This window comes from Sciurus vulgaris (genome assembly GCF_902686455.1).
Source record: "Sciurus vulgaris genome assembly, chromosome: 11".
Classification (NCBI taxonomy): domain Eukaryota; kingdom Metazoa; phylum Chordata; class Mammalia; order Rodentia; family Sciuridae; genus Sciurus; species Sciurus vulgaris.
Window position 1 is genome coordinate 41,484,046 of NC_136472.1, and position 27,591 is coordinate 41,511,636.

General features: G+C 36.1%; 1 protein-coding gene across 1 annotated transcript in view; it reads left to right on the top strand.

Moving 5' to 3' along the window:
• The window catches only part of DCDC1 (doublecortin domain containing 1), a gene marked incomplete at its 5' end in the record, with an annotated part of 513,039 nt that overhangs the window by 398,674 nt on the left and 86,774 nt on the right, over nt 1-27,591 (top strand). The window contains 1 exon segment of the mRNA XM_079105478.1: nt 24,587-24,710. Within this exon segment, the coding sequence (XP_078961604.1) occupies nt 24,587-24,710 (124 nt within the window).

A 27,591-nucleotide genomic window follows, 5' to 3' on the forward strand; every position in this document is an offset into this window, starting at 1 on the left:
TATTTTTGCTGGGTCACTTCAGGAAGAATACCATTCTTTTTGATGGTGCTTTTCAGTGAAGTGAGTTCAGATCATAATCAGAGCTTTTTCTTATGTTCAGAGTTTCTTAGATTTGGACTATTATAGGTACATAAATGGATTCATTTTTGTTCAAGTTTTGGAAAAGGCACTATGAATTTTCTACTAAACTTCCATTCTTCCCTCTTATTTAAGAGTAGAATGAAGAGAATTTGGTCTAGCCTGCATACTAAATACCCCAGTCTTCATTTGTACATATAGGTGATCTCTGATATAAAATTAAAAGTCATCATGTGATATCCTTGGGAGAACGATTAACATTATGAGGCAGGTACTCTATAACACTTGCCTTTTTTTCCTTCTTGTTGTCTGGAAAGTGAACATGATGGCTGAACCCTTAGCTGACACTTTATGAACACAAGACAAGAGTAAAGAAAATAAGATGTAAGTACAGTAGAGAAAAATGAAGACATAGTCTGGGTTACCAATAACTGAGTAACTGTCATAACAATTTTGGACTTTCAGCCTTTGATTTATGTATATCAGAAAAGTAAAGCTCTGTCATATTTAATTCACCATCATTTGAGTTTTCTGCCCTACTATAAGGGAAATATGGTATTATCTTCAAAGTTGAGAATATCAGAATATAAATTTTAGTTAACTGTTTCATAAAATGTTCTTTCTAGTTATTTTTAATAAGTACTTGGGCATCATTTGGTTTTGTGATTTTTTCCATAGTGTTGATTTCCATTGTTCTCTTTTTTGATGGAGGCATTGTTTCTTAGAAGAAGATATAATCTTTTGAGTTAAATGATTATGGGTTTGAAACTTGGCCTCATCACTTATCTGAACTCTGGAAAATTTTTTAATTTATCTGGGCCTCACTTTCTTCATTTCACCTCATATAATTTTATTACCTCATTTAGTTTTAATACCTCATATATTTTTGTGAGTGTAAAGTGAGGTGATAGAAATAGTCTATCTTGTTTTGAGGTCACACATCTTCATAGGTATCTACATGTACAAAAATGTCATCGGATTACACATTTACACACTTTAAAATCTTTTTTATAATTTTCTCTCTTTTTTGTTTTTAAAGTTTTTATGCCCAAGTGAATACAACTGTACAAAACAAATGGTACCTTTTTTTGTAAACAATGATATTTTTAAATCACATCAAGTACATTTCTCTATTTTTAGCAATGTATTTGCAATTTATATTATGCATATGACTTTTCAAAACATTATGCTATATAGATATATCATTCTTTATTTTTATCAACACTGTTTACCACATTTACACATTTTATCTATGTAAATTATATCTTAAATTTAAAAAATATTAGGCATGCCGTAAATGGGGATAAACCTGCACATATTCCAATATTCTAACATGATTATCACCATTTCCAAAATAAGAGAGAGAATCATTCTGTGGAGAAATTTATATTTTAATATTAAAACTCAGAAATTGAGAGGAATGTATTTTCTTGGAAGTGCTCACACATGATAGTCATATCAGTCTGTTATGGTTTAGAACTTATGTTCTCCAAGGCTTATGTGTTGAAGGTTTGCTCCCTAATGCAGCAGTGTTCAGAGGCGGGACTTTTAGGAGCTCATCTGACCTCCACAGTGGATTCATAGTTTGAATGACTCTTGGAAGAGAGTGGAAACTGGAGGAGGTGGGTCCTAGTAGGGGAGTGGGTTCTTGGGGGTCTTCCCTTGGGGGCTATATCTTATTGCCAGTCCCTTCTCTCTCTCTCCCTCCCCCCATTCCTTTCTTCTGCTGTGAAGTAAGCCACTGTGCTCTGTCATATGTTCCCTGCCATGATGATCGGCCTCACCACAAGCCCACAGTGATGGGGTCAGCCATCTAAAGGCTAAAACCTCTGAAACAATGAGCCAAAATAAATCTTTCTCACTTAAGTTGTTTTTCTCAGGTATTTTGTCACAGCAATGAAAAGCTGACTACACACAAACTGATGTTTTCTAATTTCCAACCCTTCTTATGGAGTTCTGTTTTAGTAAGTTTCTCGTCACTGTGACCAAAAGACCTGACAAGAACAACATAGCAAATGGGCATGGTGATGCACACCTTTAATCCCAGTAACTTGGGAGTTTCAGAAAGAGGATTCAAATTTAAGGCCAGACTCAGCAATTTAGCGAGGCCCTAAGCAACTTAGCAAGACCCTGTCTCAAAATAAAAATAAAAAGGACTGGAGATGTAGCTCAGTGGTAAAGTTCTCCTGGGTCAATCCCCAGTATCAAAACCAAAACCAAAACAACATAGAGGAGGAAAAGTTTATTTGTGGTTCCTCACAGTTTCAGAGATCTCAGTCCATAGATGACCAATTCCATGGTTTTGGACCCAAGATAAGGCAAGACCATCATGGTGGAAGGGTATGGAGGAGGGAAGAAGCTTAGGACATTACAACCAGGAAGCTGAAAGAGATCTCTGCTCACCAGGGACAAAATATAAACCCCAAAGGTGTACCCCTCAGTGACCCACCACTTCCAGCTATACCATACTCACCTACAATTACCACCCAGTTGATACATTCAAGCGAATGAATGCACTGATTAAAGTTCTCATAATGCAATCATTTCATCTCTAAACTTTCTTGCATTGTCTCACACATGAGCTTTCAGGGGATACCTCATATTTAAACCATAACAATCTCCTTACCCTAAAATCTATGCGTCACAGTTGTTTCCAGCAAGTAATGTGATTTTGCTTCCTGTGTTGAAGACTTGAAGATTAGAACACAGAATCCAAAAGTTGTTCTTTTCATTTAAATTAGGGAGTCAGTGTCTCCAACTTTGGGATGATTCACAAGGAAAAGGTGCTTCAGAAATGGAAGGAGGATCGTCTAATCACTGTGGAAAAGACGTGAGCTTTCAGGCCCTGGCAAGCTCAACATGGGCCCTGGATTCTCCACCTTTTTAGCACCAACAGTATTTCTTGCCTGTGTTTGGGAGTTGCCATCCCAAAAGGTTGTGTCCTTCTCCAGCCTCTTCTCCCAGTGTCCCCAAATGTACTCACTCAGCACATGTGGAAGCAGTTCCCCTGTCATTTGGGAGGTGCCAATTTACTTCTGTGAGAGACAGGCTGGTTTTCACATTACACTGGCAACTATCCTGGACTTTAAAAAACAGCTGTGTGGCTGCCAGCTGACCTGTTTTCAACCAAACAGCTGCTGCTTAAAGTCAAGGGTAGAGTTTTTAAATCCTTGAGGATCGAGAGTCACGTTACCACATTTGTTTGAGAATGTGAAATGTCCAGGTTACGAGCAATATGAGCTGCTTCCTCTTCAGACTGACTGACAGCAGATGCTGACTGGTCTCAACAGAATCACCCAATGATCCAACTAGACAGAGCTAGTGTGTGTACACTGAATTGTATTAATTTGCTATTCTATTTCTCATAGGTGCTCACCAGACTAAAATTAGTAAATTTTTTGTGAGAGAAAAACCTGTCTTGCCCAGGTTATGTTTTAAATGATGCAGTGGGAATAAAAACAGTAATTTTTTTTAAATAGAATATTCTGTTGAATGACATATTTAATGGCAAGGGAGAGAGAAGGCCCAAGGATGGAATCTGGTATATACGCATGCCCAAACACAAACACACACGCACACACAGAGCCATGTCGCATGGAGTGACTGTAACCATGGATTTAGATATCTTTATTTCTGTCTTTGTGAAATAAACTCTAAAAACCATGGAATAAACTCCATTTATTTTTGCTCTTTTTACCTCCTCACCTGTACCCGGCACAGTAATTTTGCTCCGCAGGACAGCTTTTAAGATTCTAATCTTGTTCCTGTCCAGCACTTTTCTCACAGCAGTAAGGAAAGGACTGGCATTCCTCCACTATTGTACATAAAGGAGAATCCGTTCTTGGAAATAAGAGCATTGTTTATGTTGAAATTCCCTTAGCTTAGCTGAACCTTCGATTATATCACCCATTCAGATAACCAGATTTTTACCCCCTGTGGTCTGTTTCCATTCTCAGAGAATTGTCAACAATGTATTTCTGCTCTGCTGATTATTTGCATGAGTGAGAACAAGAGAGGTATCTGGGAAAAATTTTGATAACTGAGTCATGTATACAAAAAACTGTAAGCACATTTTTAAAAGATGCAGTATGAGAAAATACAGTTTTTCTTAAAAAATGGCAGATTGAACTTAGCTACTACCGAGGTGGCAATTTGTAAACTGTGCCAATTTAAAAAAAAAAAAAATTCCACTGTTAACATGATTTCAGAGAGCAAGGAAAACATTTTTATCTATAGTTTATAAATCTGAAGAATATTATTATTTGAAAGAAATCCAGTATGCTTTTTTAATAATTTTATTGGATCTCAAAGGTGAACCAAATAATTCCATTATTTTGGTGGAAATTATGAATTTAGAATTAGACTGAATGGACTTAAAAGTGCAACAGAATACTGACACTATAAATCCCTTAACCACAAACAAAGGTTTTTCATTTAATGCTCAACATTTTCTTTCCTCTATATTTTTCTGTTATTAGATATTTTCATCTAGAAGCAATAGAAAGTCGACAAAAGCATGTAATGGTCAGTACATTTTGCCTAAGGAAACACTTCTGATTACGTGTTCAGAAATTGGGGAAATGTTGCTTCACACACTGTCATTCCCATTGTTGAATATTTACAAGGAGCAGCAGTCAAAGCAAAGGCAATTTTGTCTTGGATTTTGTTAAGTTCCATGTTTATGGCATTGTGTACAAAATGCACATAAAAGGCATTTTTTTTATCTATTCCTGTTATATTAGAGAAGTTCATGCCCCGCTCTTAGCATTTTCCAACACAGCTGTAGAGTAGTTTAAAGCCTATTTTTTAAATAAGTGATGCTCAATTTGTCTTTGATGATCCGGATGATTCAGGTGAGATGGGAGCACGGTGGGGCCCTTATTTGCATAAAAATTAATCACAGAAAAATGTAAATTGATAAAATTTTGCCTGGCTTTTTCCCCCTATTTGAGAACCCGTGGATGGCTCCCAGAAGCAATCATCTCAGTATGGGGCCGCATTGGATGCTGTACAAATGATCACATTTGTGTTGAATACTCACTCATTTAAATGTCAGTACTGATGGGGCGGTACATCAGTAGAAAAAATGAAAAATAAATACACAGCAGCTGAAGACTATCAAATCCGTGGGCACTCTTTAGAGATATATGATCTAATGTGAAAAAATTGCAGATTAATTATCCTTTTTGCAAAATGGTAATTGTTTTAGTATCACACCAGAAAAAATCTGCAATTTATTTGGAATCAAACAAGAAACAGTAATGTTAAATACGTCATTACATCATTGTATTTATTAGAAGCCTGCAATTAATTCCTAAGGCTCCTTTGGTCTTTAAAGCTGCATAATATGAAACAAAAAGATGTTACTATTAATTTTCAAGCAAATGCTTATCTTTCAAATCAGTCTGACTGGTGAGAAGGAAGAGGCAGTGTTATGATATTTGGGGGATACTGCCAGTTAACAGAATTTCATTGTGCTGCTGACACTTCTGATAATATATTCACAGATCCCATTTGAAGTTTTTTGTTCGGTAGTGTGTAACTTTAACTCACCTGGGAAGAAGTTGTGGAAAAGTGTCTTCTCAATAAAAGATGCCTAAAGAAGAAACAACAGCAATGCAAATATTGGGGGAAATAGAAACTGTAAGACCTGAACAAGAGAAGTTCTTTGAAGTGCTTTCAGTGAAGCCTTTAACATGCATGAATTTTAGACAATTTATATTTATCTGAAATTGAGAATTTATCTTAGCTGTCTTAAGGAAAATAATAAAATCCCAAAATGTTATTACACACAAACCAGTATAAGCAAGGCCTTTGTAACTCTAAAAAAATGGGCAAAAAGGCACTTATTATTATTACTATTATTTTTATTTTTACAATTCATACAAGCCATGTATCCTTGTTTCTGGCTAGCTCTCCCTTCTTGACTCTATATTTCCACTGCTTTGGGGATTCTGGTGTTCAGTTTCCCTGCAATATTCTATCCCACATAGAGATTAGATTCTCTTTTATTATTCCAAAAGCTTAGCATAGATTTTAAAAGATTGAAGCATTGATTGTATCTTCATTAGCCAGGGACAACGACTTTAAAACACAGCCTTTCCATCTGCTGACTTACAAAACCACTATAGAATTAATGTTATATTAACCAAAGTTGGTTGTGGCAGTATGTTAAAAAATTTTGAGATGGTCGAGATCTCCTGTTATTGCCAGAGTTGCCTCGTAGTTAGCTTAGTAGCCAAACTTTAATATTTTAAATTGACCAATACTTAAAGATGACGCCTTCTATTGACATTAAATGTAAGTGGGTATGTAACAATAGATAACATTTATTACATGAATAGAATGAGTCTACATCGTGTACAAACCATAGAACAAAATGATGTACCCCATTTATGTACAATGAATCAAAATGCAGTCTGTAAAACATAAATAAATAATTAAAAAAAATAGATACATTATGGTCTACACACCATTTATGTTATTTAACAATAATATCACATTGAACTCTAAAAGGCAGGCTTTTCAGATTGCCGATTATGAGCCAGATACTGTTCTATTCCTTTATAAATAATAATGTGTTTAATCTTTGTAACAACTGTCTGAAGTAGTAGTCTTGTTGTCCCAAGAGTGACATGTCCAAGGTCATCCAGCTAGTCAGAGGTGAAGCCAAGACTCAATCCCAGGGGTCTGGCATCAGACTGCTTGTTTTCAGCCACTCTGCTCTGCTGACAAATGCCTAGTGGGTACCTCTAGGTGCCAGGTCAGGTGCCAGATGGAGTCTTGACAAGAGAAAGGGATTTATGTTTTTGAATTTAGAATTTTCATTTTATAACTTAAGCTTGAATCTTTTTTATTTAAAATAAGCGTGTGTCAAGTGATACATTTAAAATTTCATTTGATTGGGAACTTTAAGTAATTTACATTTTATGTCATCTTCAGACAGAAAGGTAAAGAACTAGCTTCTTTGTCCACTGCAGAATGTCTCATGAACAGTCACCAATTTTCTGGGCAGTGTTGTCACTTTTGAGATGGGTCATTAAAGGCACTAAGAGAGGCCTTTGTCTTATCTGACAGAGTTGGCTATTATTGAAATCTCTGGGAAAGCCCGTATGTCTTCATTCATTTCTATTTCCCTGATATATGTCATTGGTTCACATAAAGACATTATTTTCATTCATTGATTAAACCCATTCATTTTTTCATCCATCCATCCATCTTAGCCACCCATTTAATCAAGTCTTCTTGTGAAATATGCAGAGTTGGGATAAAAACAAATAGAGGCTCCCTCCCCATGGCTCACCCACCTCTGTTCACTGCCCTAGCTCTATCCAGCACCACCATGTGCTTCTAAAGGCACTGATGAGGAGCCAAGCCAGCTCTGAGTCCAATGTTTGCCCCTCTACACCCAACTGCTTTTCACTGTGAGGGGCTGCATACCAGTAGCATGATCGGCTTCATGATGAATCTAGGGAGGAAGCGGTTCTAGTCTCTGAAGCAAGTTTGTGACTGTTTGGTCAGACAACTCAGAGGTCTTTCAGAATGGTCTAGAAGTGGAAAGGAAGCACCTCCCCTTGCTTGGCTCTGTGGACTCTTTGCCCATCAGGTGAAGCAGGTTGCCCTGGGCAGGGTTCCTGGCTGCTCAGGTCTGCAGTTGATATTACTGAGCATTTTACAGATATTTAATCCATGTGGGTCTATGCCAGATGTTGTTCTAGGTGCTAAGGATGCACTGAAAAGACAATTCTATTGAAATTTGCAGACTAGTATAAATATACACTATTTCTCATACATTAAATTTTATGACAGCCATAGTCCCAGGTTGTGGTAAAGGTAGGGTCGTTTACATATTTACATGTTTTTCTTAAGATTTTCCTTTATCTAATGCACTGCCTTAGAAGGAAAATATAGAGTCCTTTTGAGAGGCTCAGAAATTGCCATGGCTTCTTGTCTCAGTAAAGTTCTCAGTTTTGCTATAACAGAACAGAGAGAGGATTATTTCACATCCTGATTTTAAGTTGTCTCAGCAAACATTTATTGGGCACCTTCTTTATAACAATCACACATGAACTGAACTGTTAAAATTACTGCACAAACTAGGTCACCTTCTGGGCATTCAAGTCTCTTTATGTCTAAATATGATATATTTTGCCTTGAGGATTGTAGGATTTTCTGGGCTATAGAGATCTGAGTTTGTTATGAACTCTTCCTATAACCAGCTGAACAGGTTCAGGGAGACCTGAGACCTGAACCTCATTTTTCTTCTTTGAGAAATTGTAGGTTAGATAAATTAGCTAACAGATTCCTTCACATCCAACAGAAGAATCATCTGAACCTGAAGGCTGGTAAGCTAAAGTGTTCCCTACCCACCTCTGCTAACACTAATGGAAAGAAAACATAGATTAAATGTGTTGGGCATTCCCTCAGCATGTGCTGGCTCAGTATTTTACCACACCTGAAGGGTAGTTCTGAAGTGCAAAGTTTATGCAACTTCCTACAGGTATTTTGAGTATATGTTGGTATGGTAGTTAACTCTACTAATATATACCCATCTTTTCATTATGGATTAATTAGAAAATAATTTACCATTAAGACCCTTGAGACATAGGTGCTTTTCAAGTGACTTGCAGGGTGCCTGCCAGCCTGGGCTCAGGATATAGAAGACATACCATAGACTTGCACTACTCACAGTGTATGGGATTGGAAGAAAAGGAGAATTGGAGGAGAGGAGGGATCCATTGAGTTTATACCTAGTATTAGCCCACAGATTCCCTTAACACAATTCTCTTTGGAGATTTAGCATTTAAACATTTTCCACCTGGAAAACATATGTCATGGGAATGAGGAATCTTGAAAGAAGACATTTCATGGATTATTATGTAACATTTTATATACATAGTAGTCAAATATAGATACATAGTAAGCATTTGAGGCCATAGGACAGAGAAGTCCCTAATCTACTTACTTCTTAAATCATGCTTTAAATTTCTAACAAAATGTTTGTTTTTCTTAGATCTGTAAACTATTTTTCTTGTGGGGGGTCCATTCACATTGGTTATCCCTCATTGATGTCCTCCTGCTTTTCTTACTGTCCCTAAATTATATAGACAAACTATCTGCCTCTAACATACTATTACTTACTCTTATGCCATATTACAGTGCTCTCGTGTTGAGTACTTCAAATGTGGCTAGTGTGACTGAGGAATACATTTTTATTCTTATTTAATTTCACTTCATTCAATTTTCTATTTAAATAGTCAAATTTGGATAGTTACCACCATCTTGGAAAGTATATCTGTTGAATCATTAAGTGTTTTGCTGTGTATATCCTGCCATTCCATCAAAATAGGAAAGTCAAGCACTACATTTGCTTTTTTTCCTTTTTAAAAATGTATGTGTGTATGTATGCCTGCATATATTCATTTATTTTTGCTGTACTGGAGATTGAGCTCAGTGTCACATGCATGCCAGGTAAATGCTCTACCATTGAGCTACATCCCTATCCCAAAATATTACATTTTTTAAATTTTTTTAAGTTCCCAGTATACTTAGCACTGGTTTCTTTGTATTTGCTATATGTGGGCACTTGATGATTATGCATATATTTTGAAAGATCATAAGGGATCAATTACCTTCAAATATAGAGGCGGGACCTCTTTAGAGTGTCTAAACTCTGAACTGTACAACTGTCCTCATTTACCTTTACTTTCCTATAGATGCAAAACAAAATAATTCAATGTCTCCTATATCTATTATATCTCAGATACTATGTGAGACTCTGGGACTATGACCGTGTGCAAGAGAGTCTGAATCTCTATGCTTAGAGACCTTGAGATTAAAGAAGGGGAATAGAAATTAATCAAACCATTATTTGTTAAATCTTAAGTGGTGCTGGTTAAAGTGCCCAAAGTATAGAAGCACTTAATCCAGACAAGTATGGGAAGGTCACACTGCTTTCTGATTCATGTCAGAATAGGTAAATCACCTATGATTGGCATGGATACCCATATTTTAGAGATCTTTCTATTTTCACTTTTCAAATCAGAGTTAAATAATTTTTTTTTCACATAAGGGAGTTTATTAAGCAAACAGAATGTCTCCCTGCAGGTAAGAGGAAATGAGAGGAAAAAGAGAAAGGAAAGAGAAAGGGCGTGCACTAGAGAGAGTGGAAAAGCGAGGAGGAGAAAGAAAGTGTGTCAGGGGGAGAGAAAGCATGAGAAAAGATCCAGAGTTAAATAATTTTAAACAATATAGTCACAACTGTTGGTATTGGCTTAATAATTTATTTTTTATTTTTTTTAATAGTTCGAACCCATTGTCATTCCTTTAAAAACAATATGGCAGCAGGGCATGGTGGCACATGGCTGTAATTCCAGTGGCTTGGGAGGCTGGGGCAGGAGGATCACAAGTCCAAAGCCAGCCTCAGCAATTTAGCAAGGCCCTATGCAACTTAACAGGACCCTGTACCAAAAGAAAAGAGAAAAAAAGAAAAAGAAAACAACATGGCATATGCATCAATAATTTAAAATGTTAACATTATTTTTCTTAGCAATTACATTATTAAATGTCTATCCTAAGGAAGTTATGCTAAATATTGGCAGGGGGAGGTTATGGACAAATATATCTACTTCAATATTTTATGTAACCATAAAAATAATGAGAAGCAACATAACTATTTAATAATAAGGATTTAGTTAAGTAATCTACAGTTTATTTTTAGTGGAATTTTATGAAGTTACTAAGAAAGATTGAGAAAAAAGATGTCCTAAAAAACATAAAGCAAAAATCATAAACTATTTTTTTAAAGAAAAGGACATAAAACATTTAAATGTCATTTGTTCATAATTTTACAACTGCTTTTTATAAAAGAAAACAAAAGAAACCACCCCTAAAAATTCATATTAAAAATACTTGCTGAAGAAAATATATACTGTATAAATCATAAAATTTCTTGTTTTATGTTCACAAACGTTACTCCAAAGTACAGAAGCAATTACTGTTGATTTCATAACTTGAAAATTATTTATTAGTTTCCTGAGGCTGCTCTTACAAATTACCACAAACTTAGTGTGTTCACTGGTAGTTCTGCATGCCAGAAATCCAGAATCAGTATCATTGGGCTGACTTGGAGGTGTTGGTAGGGCCACACTTTCTCTTGCAGCTCCAGGGGACCATGGTTCTCCCTCTCAGCCTCTGATGGCTATGGACTTCCCTTGCTTTGAGGCCTCATTACTCCACTGTTTCTGTTGTCACATTGCCGTTTCCTCCTCTATAGTGTTAAATTTCCTTCTGCCTCTCTTTTATAAGGACAATTGTGATTATGTATGGGCCCACCCAGTTACATCAAGATAATCTCCCCATCTCGAGATCCTTACCCACATCTGCAAATCTCAATTTTGCTTTATAAAATAGCATTCACTATATTCCAGGGTTTAGGATGTGGATATTTTTTGAGGGACCCTTATTCAACCCTTATTGTGCCTGTATAAACCCCATGACCACAATGATCACTTATGTCACTGGAACTTGTTCCCTTGGTCTGTTCCACTCACCAAACTGAGACTCCTTAAGGGTTAGAAACTCTCTCAGTTCTTTGGATCCCTGGCACCTAACAGCATAAATGCAGGTGCTGAATATGTTGGATGGTGCTTGAAAAGACTGAATTTAGACAAAGGATCCTTGTTACTTCATTGCATTTGTGGGCTTCCTATTGATATTTATTATTTTTCCATACTTCAGAGATTCCCTACCACATCATTTCTCTTCCCTAGATTGGTGCCCTTTTCCTTTTAATGGGGAATTTCTTCTTTCCTTTTCAGTTGTTCATTTTTTTTTTTTTTTTTTCTGAGCGGCTTCCTGGGATCTTTGGTTGACAGAGAGTTAAAATGTGATTCACAGTAGACTTTCTATAGAACTTAAGAGCTGTTTGAGGAAATATTCCTGAAAATACTTTTGAGAAACTCTCATTCACTTTACTCATGATTGTGCATTTCTTTGGACTTATCCTAAGTAGTGATGATTAAAGTTCATCCCACAATTCCTGGGTACTCACATAGAACCACCATAGAGTAACCAATAGATTGCCTACCCACAGCCTCAGGAGACTCTACATTTTGAAGTGCCTGTCTTAAAATTTTCTAAGATGCTCATGGTTACTGGAACACAACTCCAGACTGGGACCATATGGGTTCCCTCCCCATTTCTACCCTTCAGGTCCTCTCAGACCCTTTACCCATTGTGTGAATTTGGATAGATTTCCTGAGAAGTTCTGGGTCTACAGTGTTTCTTGGTGGATGGATCATTCCTGCTGGCCATCACAGTTATTCTTTTGTAGAATAATATGAAGACCAGACCTCAAGAATGGTACCAACATAATAATTCTGGGTGACTCTCACTCCTGTCAGTTGCAGGACTAGTTCAGGGCTCTGGACCCAAGCTTATTCTTGGACTTGAGCTGTGCATGTGCCGTGTGTTGTCTTTCACTTTTATGTGTTCTGACCATGCATCACCTGTGGTCTATAGCACTCTTTATCACGTATACCTCTCTACTGCCTTAGCCATGGCACTGGGATTACATGGGCAGGGGGAAGAAAAGGGATATAAAATTAGTCAGAAATCATAATTCGATGATAATGAACACAGTGATATGGTTCCTGAATCTGAGGTGGTGTCTACACTCCAAGAAGAGTATTCAAAAGCACCAGTTGTGTAATAAAACAATACACAAATCTCTTCCTTATCCATTATGTTAAAGCTTTTCCATAATCACTATATCTCACATAGACCCATAAATCTGGGAATGCTTTTTGAAATTACAAGTGCCCCATGAAAAATATTTTTTTCCAAGACTGAACACTGTAGGGATGTCCCTAAAACAAGCAACTAACTGTCTTTAATGACGATATTTCTGAAGACTTATCCTCATTGCCTATAAGAAAATTTCTTGAAGAACTCAGGGAGGATGACTATTGGATAAACTGGTGAGTGAACACCAGAGGAAATAATGAACAGGTCAGAAGCTGATGAAAGAAGAAGTAGAATTAGGAAAGAGATGCATGTGCTGGCAATGGTGGCAGCAACATGTGACAGTTCCCCAGAGATAGATAGTAGAAAAGGCAGTTAAAAGACTCTGAAGTAGCACAGAAAAAGGTCAAAGACTGGGCAATGCAAAAGAATCAAGATTATACTAGAAAGTATAAAGGCTAATGTGTTGTGACAAAGAGACTCTAAATCACTTAGTCTTATGCAGACACTCATTTCTCTCTGTATGATAGTGCACAGACGGGTGCTACAGGGCTGCTATGTGGCTCTGCCATTCTTACCATATGGCTTCCACCTGTGAGACTAAAGGAGCTGGTCCAGCTCTTGCCATCTCCCAGCCAGTGGGATGGACAAAAGGACCAGGGGAGCACACATGTGATTGATTTAAGGGTAAGGTCTGTAAGCAGTACACATCTCATGCACTCACAACTCATTTGGCCACAACTTTGATACGTGGTTACCCCTAAATGCAAAGGAATCTTGCTATTAAGTGAATAACTAAAAATCTATCACTGCAGAAAAAAGGGAGAGTGGATTTGAGGGATAACTCTTATTTTCTCAGGTGTATAAATAGATACAATGCTTTAAGCAAAATTAATAGGTCTGGACACACCAGACTGGGAATGAAAAGCTATAGATATGAGTCACATTCTTCTATGTGTTCGAACCATAGCACTCTTTTATCATGTGTACCTCACTGCTGCCTTCCAAGGCAGTATTAATACAAATGTGTTCCAAGTAGCCATGGCACTGGGATTACATGGGCAGGGGGAAGAAAAGATTTTATAATATCAAGGTCCTATTATTTTCTTTCTTCTAGAATACTTGTTATAACTCTTATTGAAAGTGCCATTTCTTTCTCATTTTACCAGTCACATCTTGTATTGTTTTAAAAAATTTTTGCAGGCATAAAATCTTAGTCTGTCCATGAAGAATTGCAACTTTTCTGAGGACAGAAGCCCTTTCAAATTTCTGAATTGCCTACAATGTCAATGCTAGTACTGGGTGAAGAGAACAGGTGCTCAGTCAATGATATTCATTTCCCTTGCTTACACAAAAGTAGATATGGGAACTTCAGGAAGTTTGTCCACTAAAGATCTGAGATACCAAAGCTAACCCACATAGGTGATAAAACAGATTCAAGAACTCAGAGGTCAAATAGGATTCTATCATAAGCAAGCATTATTGAAGAAAGGATTTATTTTTTTAAATAATCTTGTATTTGGTAGAGGCTTTACTGTAGTTACAAGGAGAGCTGTGCTTTTACACCAAGTATGGAACTCTCCGAGTATGGGAGATAATGATAGGTTTTTAGTGCTGAATATAGATTACTTCTGTGTATCCAGAATCTTAATAGCCAGGAAGCTCAACCAAGTAGAAAAACAAAACAAAACAGAGCAGGTAAAAGACTTACTTTAAGAGGCAAACTTCCAAGAGATGTTAAGAGTGTCTTTATATTTATCTGTATTTCTATTTACTTTTCTAAATTTGATATATATGTTTTGTTGGCAATCATCATTAATGGACTGTAGATTTCTACCATATTTCATAATTGATCCTCAAAAAATAACTTTAGGTTGCATTAAAGGGCATAATGATCTTTAATTGAGAAGAGTGTAACATAAAATAACATGGGAATTATGATGAAATAAATATTCTTCTCAATGTAGTTGTTGAAATGATTTCTCATTTTTAGAAATTCCCAGTTATGCAAGACTGGATAGTGATCATAAAGCTCTCCCTTTTTGCCCTTAAGTGCCATTAAAATCTGGTTTCCATTTTAAGTAATTTGCTAATTATCAAAATAATATAAAGAGATGAAACAGAGGGGACTATATAATAAGATAATGAATAATTGTATTTATTAGTTTGTACAAAATGTGCCAAAAAGGAACTAGAATAATGTTTAATATGTAAAAGTCCTTGATCACTGTAAATTTTGGTTTGAAAATTAATAATGCTCTAGTCTTCAGCACCTTATTTCTATTGGGGTAAAGTTATTTAGAATGTAAATCTTAAAAGGGGTTATTTACATATAAACTATTAAATTTACCTTTAATATTCAGTGTGAGTTGCAAGTAAACATAGACTAACGTATTTCATAATTGACACTGGTAAAATATGAGAGAGTGATAGTTTTCAGCTATTTGTGTTTGTAGTGCCTGCTTTTGAATGATTTCTTTCCTTTATAGAGAATTACAACCTTAGAAATCTTTAAAACAATTCAAAGCAGGGTGATTTTGTTGGGTTTTCATAAAATCCCATCAAAGTAGGTCATTATTAAATTTTTTTTTTTTTTTTACAATCTATTTCTTTCTCTTAGTGTTTTGTTTCTTCAGAGAAGGGGTACTTAAAGTCAGTCTTATAAAATGAATTCTACCAAAATCAATGTATAAAATATATCATTGTGTTATATGAATAACATGCAGTTCACTGTTCTTGAGGAACCATGCAATTTAAAATTAATTATAGATGAATTCCAAGTGGTATAATCTTGTGGCTTAATCTTAGAAACTGAAAAGTAATCATTTAAATAAGTAAGCAGGTTTTAGTGTAAAGTAAAAAGTTAAAGAGTTTCATTGACAATTGTGGGATGTGAATCTGATCATGTTTACATGCATGTTTGTCAGACTGCTGATTTGGGTTGAAATTTGCCTGGGTAACTATTATTTACTGTATGGGGTCCAAATTATATATTGTATCATTTTATTACTATGTTCATTGTTGGAAACAGTATCAGTATGTCCTGATAGAATATGAAATAGACCATTTCTTTTCAACTGGGGACATTTAGGTTTGTTTTATTTTGCTATTGATTTCCAAGAGTGCTGAATATTATCTTTCTGTCTTAATGGGTGCAGTCTGACACAAATGTTCGTAGTCCACTACAGTCTTGTAGTTCTATCAAAGGCTCTAGATTCTGAGAACATTATCTAAAGTGTGTTTATTTGCCATTACTTTATTATCTAAAGTGTTTTTATTTGCCATTACTTTATAAGATTAATTAAATAGTTCTTTCTGGTGGAGCTGTGACTAAATTAATTCAATTAAAAATTAATCTGATCAATTCTGGACTCAGTTTTTGAGAGAGAAGGTATTTGTCAACCAAAATATTAAAGGAGGACCCTAATTTTTGTTCTTTTTGTTCATATGATTGTAGGAGGGTATCATAACTTTGATTATATTTCTGTCCATGGGAGTTGACACTCATAAAGTATCATAAATAGAATTTTACCTTTAATGGAAAGGCAGAGTTAATATAGGCACTATTTTAAATAAAACTGCATTTGGAACTTATTTGGCTACCTTATGGAGTGGGTGCATATGAGTTTATTTTCAGATAAGTCTTTCCAAAACCTGAGACATTTTATTTTATATATTTCTTTAAAAAATACCAACTGGGGCTGGGGATGTAACTCAGTGGTAGAGTGCTTGTGTGGCATGCGTGAGACCCTGGGTTCAGTCCCCAACACTACCTTGAAAAAACCCAACAACAATTGTCTAAGAACACCCCATTTTACATGAAGTGAAAAATGGAGAACATTAAATAGAAAGTTCTCCAGGGGCAAGAAAAAGGTTGCCTACAAACATTGCATGAATCACTGTCTCCACCTAGTGCTGGCTTTTAAGAATTAGGATTTCAGGGACCTTACTGATGCTGTAAAGTTCTAATTTATGTTATGCACATGTACTGTCATTATAGCTGGGCCTGCTAGTGCCATTACACTTAAGGGTCTGTCAGCTCTTCATTTATAACACAGAATATTAAGAGGTCTATTGCTTTTACATAAAAGCTCATGCTGTGCCCGAACTCTGTGTATTCTAATGGCCTTTGCTCTATGTGAATGTTTATTAACAGTGTAAGTTGAACTTGACCAGCTCATTTTAAAGACACCCCAATAGTTTGAAGCTATATAGGTACTGCAACCAGAAGGATGATTTTTTTTATTTGAAAACTTCAGAAATAAACTAAAAAGAGGTTATTGCATTCATAACTATATACTTACATAAATCATAACCACATTATATACATAATGAAGTTCTGGTTTTGAGTCTTTACACTCAAAGATCAAATCTATTTCCAACAAAAGATTCTTTAAATTTAACCTAGACTCTTTAATGGAAACATAATCTATTTTAGAGTATGGTCAGCTGGAGATTACAGTTGTTCCTACCCCTGTCTTTTGGTGTCTGAACTGTAGTTTCACAGTAAGCAGTAGCTTTGGGAGAGCTTATATGCTGATATTTTATTATGATCACAATCCTAGGCCAACAAAAGTGAAAGAAAGATGAAAGTGAGACAGGAAAGGGGGAAAAACTGTACCAAGTGGGATATTATGGGTTTAGCTAAAGCCTTATAAGTAAACTCACTGGCACACCTTCCATCTAGGCTTGTAGAACCTATGTATCTTAGTGAAGGGAAAGAGATTTACTCATTTGCTCCTTCTTGTTTCTGAGCTCTTCTTAAAGTTTGCCTCAGGAGATGTTAACCTGCATACCCCCTTGTTAGTTTTATTACTGATCCTTCCAGGACCTGTAAGATAGTCACTGGAGAAATCAGAGCCCATGCCTCATAGGGGAGTGTTTCATCTAGGCCCTGAAGAAGTGGAAGGAATGGCCAACCCTGGCAAATGGAGGCACTGGTTCTTGTTTCCCTGGTTATTAAGGAGATTATGTTAGATGCTAGCCCTCTCTCTGGAAGCATATGAGAAAGTCAATACTGTTAGAAAATGAATTGACCACTGGGGCAGCCTAGGATCTTCCTTGAGCATGTGGATAAGGCCAAGTGCATTTGGTGAGGCACAAAACTGGGCTTATTACAGTCCACCTTTTATGCCACTCAGATCCATTTGCACCTGTAATGATATCTAGATTTCATAGGCAAAAAATATGTCTTCAAGTCTTCCTGAAGAGGGAAGGTGTCAGTCTGGCACTTCAGTGTGATCATCTGGATTCTTCTAAAATGACTCAAAAAGGGTTAGTAGGTCAAGCTTCAATCCTCACAGCTACAGTTGATCTAAGACTAAATAGGCATCAACTCCCCCCAACTATTCTAAATTTATTATTTGCCAACATTTTGGCTAGCCTGGTACTTTACCAAGGACTTTATCCTTGAGAAGTTTTGCCCTTACCAGACTCTGGTTGCTGCAAATGTCCATTCACTCTTTTCATTGGGCATAGAAGCACTAAGAGATACTGTCAAGGTCTCCTGGGTTTTAGACCTCAACCTTCATTGTGTAGGAGCAAATTTTAGTCTTTTTTTTGGCAATCAACATCAATTTTCCAGTCAGTAGAGGGACTCTTATTGGGCCTGATAATCTACTGGCATGAGGAGCCCAAAGTGACCAGACAATTCTAAAGCTTCTCCAGATCACTGGAAGACTTACTGAATTCCTGGGCAGAAGTGTTCTCAAAGTGAAAATCAGTACTCTTAGACCAGCAAAGACCATAGTTTTAGAAATAGGAAGTAATTCAGTAGAATTGATGGCAAGAAGGGCCAATCCACCCTTTACTAATGATATCTAAATCTACACATACTAGTTATTGAGGACAGAATGCTATTTCTTGCTAAGTCAGTGCATATATTGGTCCTGTAGAATAATACTATAAACTTCCAAATGTTTTCCCAAGGTGGAGTCTTAGTTCCAACTTTCCGGTGTTCCTTCATTCTGTCAGGCCAGATGCTTGTAGGTGACAATGTAGAATGTAAGAGAAGTGAATCCTGTGGCTCACCGGTTACCCTCCTTTGTTGTGAAATATGTCTCTCATTCTGAGCCCAGGTTGTGTGTGCACTCAGGCCAATGGATAAACATGCTGGTGGGGACACTATGGGCATCCTGTCCACTTGACTGTTAAGCATCTCTTCTGTGATGGGTTCTCTGGTGAGCATTAACATGAAAAATAAAAATCCATGTGCTGGTACCCTCCCCCTAAGTCCATTCACATACTTCTTCCCAAAATTCCATGTCCTTACCCATGTTTTCCAGTTTTGTCTTGAGGCTTCTCGTCAACAGGTCAAACATTAGTCACTGCCCATATCTCTGGTTGCCTATTGTTTTCTACAGAGTGAATGACCAGGTGTTCTATTCACAGTTCAACCTATTTGGGGCAATTTCTCTCCACCAGTGCCCTTCAGAGCCATACCAAGTGGCATTGTGATATAGCAGTAGTCCTCTGACTGGTGCTAGCACATCATACTGACCCCTTTGCAAGCCAGGCTTTTTGAACCAGTCTTGACTCTTTCTGTTACTTATCAAATACTTTTAGAGAACCACCTGAGGTCATAGTTATAAATAAAGGGAGAAGCATTAATGCAACGGACTCATGCCTTTTGCATTTGCTTGAGCCCCATCATACAATGGGGTTCATCTGTCTTACCTTATGTCATGGAGAATATGACGATATCCAACTCATGATGAATGGTGGCTCAATTTTCATGGTTATTTTACGATGTATTTTCTAGTTCTCAGTCTCAATAAAAGCTTTTTATTGAGAAAGTTTGTTTTTCCAGAACAGGATTGTTTTCTGATGTAGAAAACATAGTCTTAGAAACTTAGTGTTCACACTATACTTCTCTTATTGGGCTTGCCAGAGACTTCAATAGTATCCTTATCACCGCAAATACCTTTAATATTCCAGAATCTGCTAGGTCATGTCATCCAGGTGACAGAGAAGCCTTTAACACAGTATGGATCTGTTTCTGATGCCTCTCATGCCCTGGACTCCTGTTGAAATGGGCAGTCTTCTGGATTATCTGGTAAATGTGTCAGAGCAGTATTTTGAAGCATGATGTTGATTGCAAAATCCAAAAGGACTTATATCAGTGCTTTACCTTTGTCTTTGTCATACGAGGTACAAGATGTGACTTCTACTTTAACATAGACTAATATCCCTGCACGCATCAGAACAACGGGACATCTGTTACTCTGTAGATGTGGAAGGTCCTGAATTTTCTAAGGTTTTATTTTCCAGTTTCTGGCACATGAGAGGAGACTAACAATTTTGGCTACTAAAATGGGAGAAAACCTGGAGAATATTGTTTCAGAAGAGTCAAGTGAAGGAAGTATTTTAGGGAGGAGGGAGGCTGGGCATGGTGGTGTATGCCTGTAATCCCAGCTACCTAAGAGCTATTCAGAAGGCTGAGGCAGGTGGATCCCAAGTTTGACCCAACCTTGGCAACATAGCTAGACCCCTCAAAAAATAAAGATTAAAATAAAGAGGGAATGAGGGCTGGGGATGTACCTCAACTTAGACTGCTTACCCAGTATGTGCGAGGTCCTGGGTTTAATCCTCAGCACTACACACAAATTAAACAAAACTAAAGCATCAAAAACAAAAACGAGAGAGAGAGAGAGAGAGAGAGAGAGAGAGAGAGAGAGAGAGAGAGAGAGAGAAAGAGAGAGAGAAGGGAATGATAATTTGTCAGACACTGCTGTTAATTTAGCTTTATTTTAAGAATTGATCTTTGATTTGGGTAGTATAAAAACCTTCTGAGGCAGTTTCACTGATGTTTCAGAGACAACAAAAATCTAATTTGAATTGGTTTATGGGAAAAGCAAAGGAGAGGAGGAGGAGACAAATTTTTTAAGGAATTTGCTGTAAAGGAACACAAAGAAATAAGTCAAAGACTAGAAGAGGATATAGGGTGTGGAGAGGGTTCCTTTTTCATTTTTAGTTTTTTCAAAGATGTTTGGCTGTCAGACATTATGCAAATGGAATGACCCAGAAGAGAAGGAAAATTAATGGTGTAGGGCAGGAACAAAGTCCTAGAGGGGAGAAGATAAGGACTGGGGCACAGGAAAAACGTTGGTTTCGGATCAAGAGCACAGACTGCTCCGTGGTGGCAGGAGGGCAGCAGAGTGTATGCATACACAGCGACAAGGACTGGTGGATTTGCTGGTGGGAGGATGAGGGAAATCTTTTCTGTCCACTTCTCTTTTCTCAGTGAAATAAATCTCTAGCAGACAGCCAGAAATGGGCAATGGAGTCTGAGAGGTATAATGAGAAGGAAGTGATATGCCCCTCCCACAGCAGGTCTGGAGTCCACCTGAGGTTTATGGTCATAAATTTAACATGGCAACGTTAACACTATCAGATATGATGCTCCCTTTTTATAACAAATGTTTTATAATGAATTCATTACTATTCTAAAATAAAATTCGTAGTTAAGATAACCTGCCCGCCAAGGTGATTTTTAAAGAAATGCCTATCCTGTAATGACAATGGTAATAAAAGAAAAATAGCTTGGAAGTAAAAGTAATATATACTCCAATGTAAACTCAGCCCAGCTATCTAGACAACATTATCAAGTTTGTATATACTTTCTCCTCTATATAGAATCAACTGAGTATGTGAACCACAAGTATCAAAGTATGCAACTATGTTATATTTGTTGCCAAAAATGGTAATGTCATTAGTGACATGGTTTTTGCAAAAGAGTTAATGACATGAAAAAAAACCAGATCTATCCTTGAGGGAGATGAATTGATAGAAAATTCAGTGTGCATTAAAATCATTCAAAGATAGTTTGTGTTTTTTACAAAACAAAGTTTGGTTTTAGAGTCAGGTAAAAGATTTTTGCCTCCACCAATACTCAGAAACTGGAAAGTTTGTAGGATGCAGGTCTAACTTTCCTATACTTTGACAGATATTTGATATTTTTAGTCTCCTGCCAGTTAAATGAGAAGTGTCTTCCAAGTCATTGTGACAACCAAAACAGTCCTAATTCTCAGAGCATTCTCGAATATGTTTTGCATTCAAAGCCTAGGGAACTGGACTCAACAATGGTTGGTTGGTTTACTTGGCTCTGGAGTATGAAAGGTGATAGACGAGATGGACTGTAGCATCTGTTTACAATCGAGGAATCGTTGGCATAGGGCTACATGAATTAGAGAAAAGGGAGGTGATGGTGTCAGGATGGGGTTCTTGAAATTGGACCTTGGAAGTGGTTCAATTATATGTAATTCCCGGTTTGGACTTTGTCTATGGGAAGGATAGATGAATAAGAAATGAGGTTAAGATAACAGGAGGCACTGAGAGGCCAGGGTAGAATGTCTACTTCATATTGAAAAAATGTCAAATGATTTTAGGGGCAAGGTGGGAAAAACAAAAAGTAAGCCAGGATGGTAAATGCTTTAACAAAGGGAAGGGAGGACACAGGAGAACTGATATAAACTCAATAAAGAAGGGTGGTAGGTCCTATAGGCTACTGATATGTGCATCAAAAAAACCCGTGTCTTTGGAGGTGGATGGAGTAACTGTAATTGGAAAATGGCCATGCAGGACAAGAAGAAAGTTTTCGCATCTCCAGGCCCAGAATAACTTGATGTATGATGGATAAAACTACCACAAAGTAGGGTTTCAAAAGAAACCCGGTCATGGACATGGCCAGGTATTCAGAAAAATAAAATAAAATTGATGTCTTAAATATGAGTGCTCTCTCAGTTTTATCTACAATAACAGGAGTTTACCACCTTTGGAAGCTATTCGGTAATATTCTTATAGCCTGAATATATTTGATGAATCGATTTTCTATTTCTCTTATCTAAAGAGAAATCAACGTCTATTTATTTCAGCTTGTGGAGTATTTATTGTTTTGTACATACCTAACACTCTAGGAGGCATTATGAAAAAATAAGACATAAGAAACATTATTCAGATAATAACTGCATGAACTCACTGAGAAAAGAAGGGGAATGTAACATGGGAGCTGTATTCCACCATTGCCTGTCTTTTGAGAGCAATCAACTTTATTCTTCCTAGTTCCATGTAGTTTTGAAATAGGTCTTTCCTGCTACCACCACTTCTTGGGTGTCTGGCCCCATGCATTTCCAGCAAGCTTGTGGGAAATTGGGTCCTTTAACATAAGGTGGAGTACTGCAGATGGTTTGACAGGGGTGAGCAATCCTAGAAATTTTTTCAGGGTCTGATGACCATCATATGTACTAGAAAATTATGGGTGATGTACAGCTCCTCTATTCTCCTTCATTAATCAGTGATATATTATATTAATACATGTCCATCATTTCATTTCTAGGACCAGTATTACTTAGCTATAGTGACTATTCTTTTGCCATAATGTTACATTATATTGGTAAATATTGATTTAGGAATTTTACATCTTTAATTATAGGTAATATTGGTGTATCTTTTCTTAAATTGCTAGCGACTGACTTTATTATGAAGCTTATATCCCCTTCGTGGAATGAATTAACTAGTTTTCTATATCTTTAGGGTTTAGGATATATTATATAGCATAAAAATGATCTATTCCATGACCTGTAAAATTATATGCATGGGGGTGTTTTCTATTTCAAATCCATGAAATATTTTTCATTTTATCAGAATTTTTGCATTTATTAATAAAAATATGCATAATATACACTCACTTTTAATCTATGTTAATTATTTAGCTTAATTTTCCTATTTAGTTTGCATTATTAATCTAGATTTGTTTGCAAAAGATTTGTTATTTTCTTTTTTTATTTCAAAAACATTTCTTGAAAACATTCAACTGATGTTTTCTTTTTCAAATTATTTGAATCTTTTTTTCCCCTTCACCTAATTTTCATGGGATAATTTTATGTTTTTAAAATAAGTGATCGAGTTGAAGACTTTATTAGTTTACATTTTCAGTTTAGGTTTTAGTAAATAAATTCTCCAAGTTTAATTTGAATATAATTCTAAACATATCCTGTAAGTTTTCACATATATTATTTTTATTGCTTATATTGCTATTGACCATGTTATTTTTTTCCTATCTGGTAAAATAGTATGTTGGGAAAGAGATGTGTGGTTTTTAAATTATTATATGGTTCAAACTATAAAATTTAATCTTCCACTTACATTAAATATATTCTGTTATTTGTCACAATGTGTGTGAGTTTTACTTTACAATTGTATTGAAATTTACTTTGTTCATACTTGGCCAATATTACAAATGTTCAGAAATTGTTGAGAAGACAGACTGTTAGATCACAATCTGTATAAATAAATGATCATAATTACATATTAGTTAGAGTGGTCAGATAATTTATGTTCTTATTTATTATCTTTTTAAAAACTATCTTGTAGTTTGTAATTTGTTGATTTTGAAATAATTACTCCCATAATAATTGTGTGTATGCTATTTTCTTTCTGAATATCTAACCAATTTTGCTTTTTGTTCTATTTTAATATTATTAAATGTCATTGTTATTATAAAACGATTCTTTCTTTTGCCTTAAATTCCTCAGTCTAATATAATATTGCCAATTCTGCCTTAATTTAAACATGTTTTCTATTTTTAAAATCTATTGTTTTTAGATTACTTTCATTTGTGTCTCTTGTAAACAGCAACTGATCAGATTGGGGTTTTTATTTCAAACTAAGTCTTTGTGTAGTACACAGAAAGTACTCAGTTAAAAATAAGAATTTTGAAATGGCATTTAGCTTTATTACATACCTTTTTGTTTTTATTTTGTTTTAGGTGGGCCATAAAACATGAAGGGATCAGTAAGCCAGGCCAATGGAAGCATTCCAGAGTGGAAAACCCTCTATGGAACAAGCTTACTTACATGTGGCCAGTCCTTCCCAGCGGACAACTTAATGAGGTTGTATGGCTTAGTAGAAGAGGAGGTTGTTGGGATTTACTTTAAGACCCCTATGTGATCAGCCTGCTGAAAATTTCCATGCATCTTTTGAATTGCAGTTATTCAATATAGAAGATAAAACTTCCTAATTCTGTAGATGTGTTCAAGTTTTTCATTATGAAAACAAATTAATCTATTTTTTTCTTACTCATCAAATTTATTTTAAAAAAGATTATTATGTATTTTGAAATTTAGTTCTTAGGCACACACATGTTCAAAATATTGTATCTTCCTGATAAGTAGAAATTTTATCATTATTTAGAAACTCTCCAGCTCTAATGAAAGCTTTTCTGTTATACAATACTGATAGAAATATACCAGTTTTTTTTTTTTTTTGTATTTTTGGTTATTATTTGTTTAGTATATCTTCTTTACATTCTTTTACTTTCTGATATTATATATTCCGTCTTAGGGGATTTCCCAATAATCAGCATATACTTAACTTGAGAAATTATTTAATGACCACTATCTTTAAACTAAAACATCTTTTCTGATTTTTGGAATTATAGATATATTTGGATTATTATTGGTTTTGTATTTGTCCTAACTTTTCTGTATCCCATCCTCTAACCCAGCTTCTTGCAGATTGGAAATTATACCCTCTGCATTACCTGTTGTTGTTGTTGTTGTTCTTACTCTGAATATTTTTAGCCTACATATATAAATGATAAAAATTCAAAGTAAATATATTTATTCTTCTTTCAAATAATTAATAACAATATATAACTTCAATCCTATTATTTGTGATATAAACTTTTATTATCATATGCTTAAGTGTTATCTTTTAAAAAATTCTCCCAGATATCGACATTGCTGTGTGCATTTGATACATATTTATATTTACCCCAAAGTTTGCATCTTTCTTGTTATAATTTGTTCTTTCACCACAGTCCCTCCACCTAGGGTTATTTTCCTTTGGCCTAGAACATCCTTCTTTTAGTTATTAGTAAAAAATACTTTTGGTTTTCTTTTTCTTTCTTTCTTTTTTTTAGGGCTGAAATGGAACCCAGGACCTCACACATGCTAAGGCAAATGCTCTACTACTGAGCTACATCTCCAGCCCTTTTCGTTTTTAATTTTGAGATGGGGTCTTGCTGTGTTGCTCATACTGGCAACATGGGTATCTATTGCTATGCCCAGCTTTCAGTTTTTAGTTATCTGAAAGTGTCTTCATTTGGCAAACTGAAGATACCACCACTGACTTCTGCCTTCCCTTGTTATTTTGGAGAAGTGGGTTGTTGTTCTAAATGTTATTCCTTTTTATGTTTGCTTTTAATATCTTTTCCTTGATATTGTACAGTTTTGCCACATTATATCTGAGAGAGAATTTCTTCTCCCCCTCCCTCTCCTTCTCCTTCTTCTCCTCCTTCTTCTCTTTCTTCTTTCTCCTCTCCCTCCCCCTTTTCCTCCTCCTCCTCCTCCTCCTCTCCTGATGATTGAATCCAGGGTTACTCTACTACTGATCTGTATCCCAGACCTTTTTTCTTTTTTTGAGAAAAGTTCTTACTAAGTTGCTAAGGTTGACCTAGAGCTTGTGATCCTCCTGCTTCAGCCTCCCAAGACACACAGGCACCATGCCTGGCTGAGGGTTTCTTTTTATTTTACCCTGCTTCAGTTTTACAGTTCCTTTGAGGTTCTTGAATCTGTGGGTTGATCTCTTGAATGATTTCCAGGAAATTATCACCTATCATCCCTTCAAACATTCTCTCTCTCCGGTATGTATTCACTCCATTCTTTTTTTTTTTTTTTTTTTTTTGGGTGCTGGGGATCGAACCCAGGGCCTTGTGCTTGCAAGGCAAGCACTCTACCAGCTGAGCTATCTTCCCAGCCCCTCACTCCATTCTTAATAACACTCTGATTGGCTGTATGCCACAACTTCTCATTTTGACTTAACACTTATACTTTCCATCTTTTGCCTCTTTTTGATGAATTTATATCATATTTTCTGCCTGTGGACGAATTCTCAATGAAGATTATTTTTCTTCTTCACTAGTGAAAATGTTTGAGGCAATCTATTTTACTTGCCACTTTCTGGAGAGTTATTATTTCTGGTTTCCTACTCAGTGAAATTTAGTCTACTCTGATTCTTATTTTATGAGGGGAGAAGGTCTCCTATGAGACTTCCCACATAAGTTGGGTGCTGGGTTTGTTTCCTGTGCCCTTCTCTGGGTCAACTTTATATTCTAAAATATTTTCTAAAAATTTTACACTAGATTTTGAATTTTTGAGTTATTTGTAACAGAGATTCAATCAATTTACCTATTTTGTTGTATTTCCTGGTCTCAATCAAGTGTTTTTTTCCCCCTTAAACTATGTTTTCCTGCACTTCCTCACTGAGTAAATCCACAAGTCTCAGCATTTTAATCGAAAGATATATGGTATCTGAAAAGAAGTCATTGCTTAGAGCACTGAAGATGCCTTTTTATTTAGACTGCAGTAAAGCAACAGTCTAGAAAACTGAGACTTTTTTACTTTCCATAACATGAATTGAACCCAGAGACACTTATATACTGAGCCAAATCCCCAGCCCTTTTCATTTTCTTAAAATGTTTTAGTGGTCCTGGGGATTGAACCTAGGACCATGTGCATGTGAGACAAACACTCTACCAACTGAACTACGTCCTCAGCCTTCTATTTTTTATTTTGAGACAGGGTCATGCTAAGTTCCTTAGGTCTTCACCAAGTTGTTGGGACTGGCCTTAAATTTGCAATCCTCCTGCCTCTCACAAATCACTGGGATTGTAGATGTGTGCCACCATGCCTGACAAAAGTTGAGTTTTGTAAAGAAAAAAGAGAACTTCAAAAGAGCAGAGCCTGTGAGTGGGTAACTGATGGTCTGGGA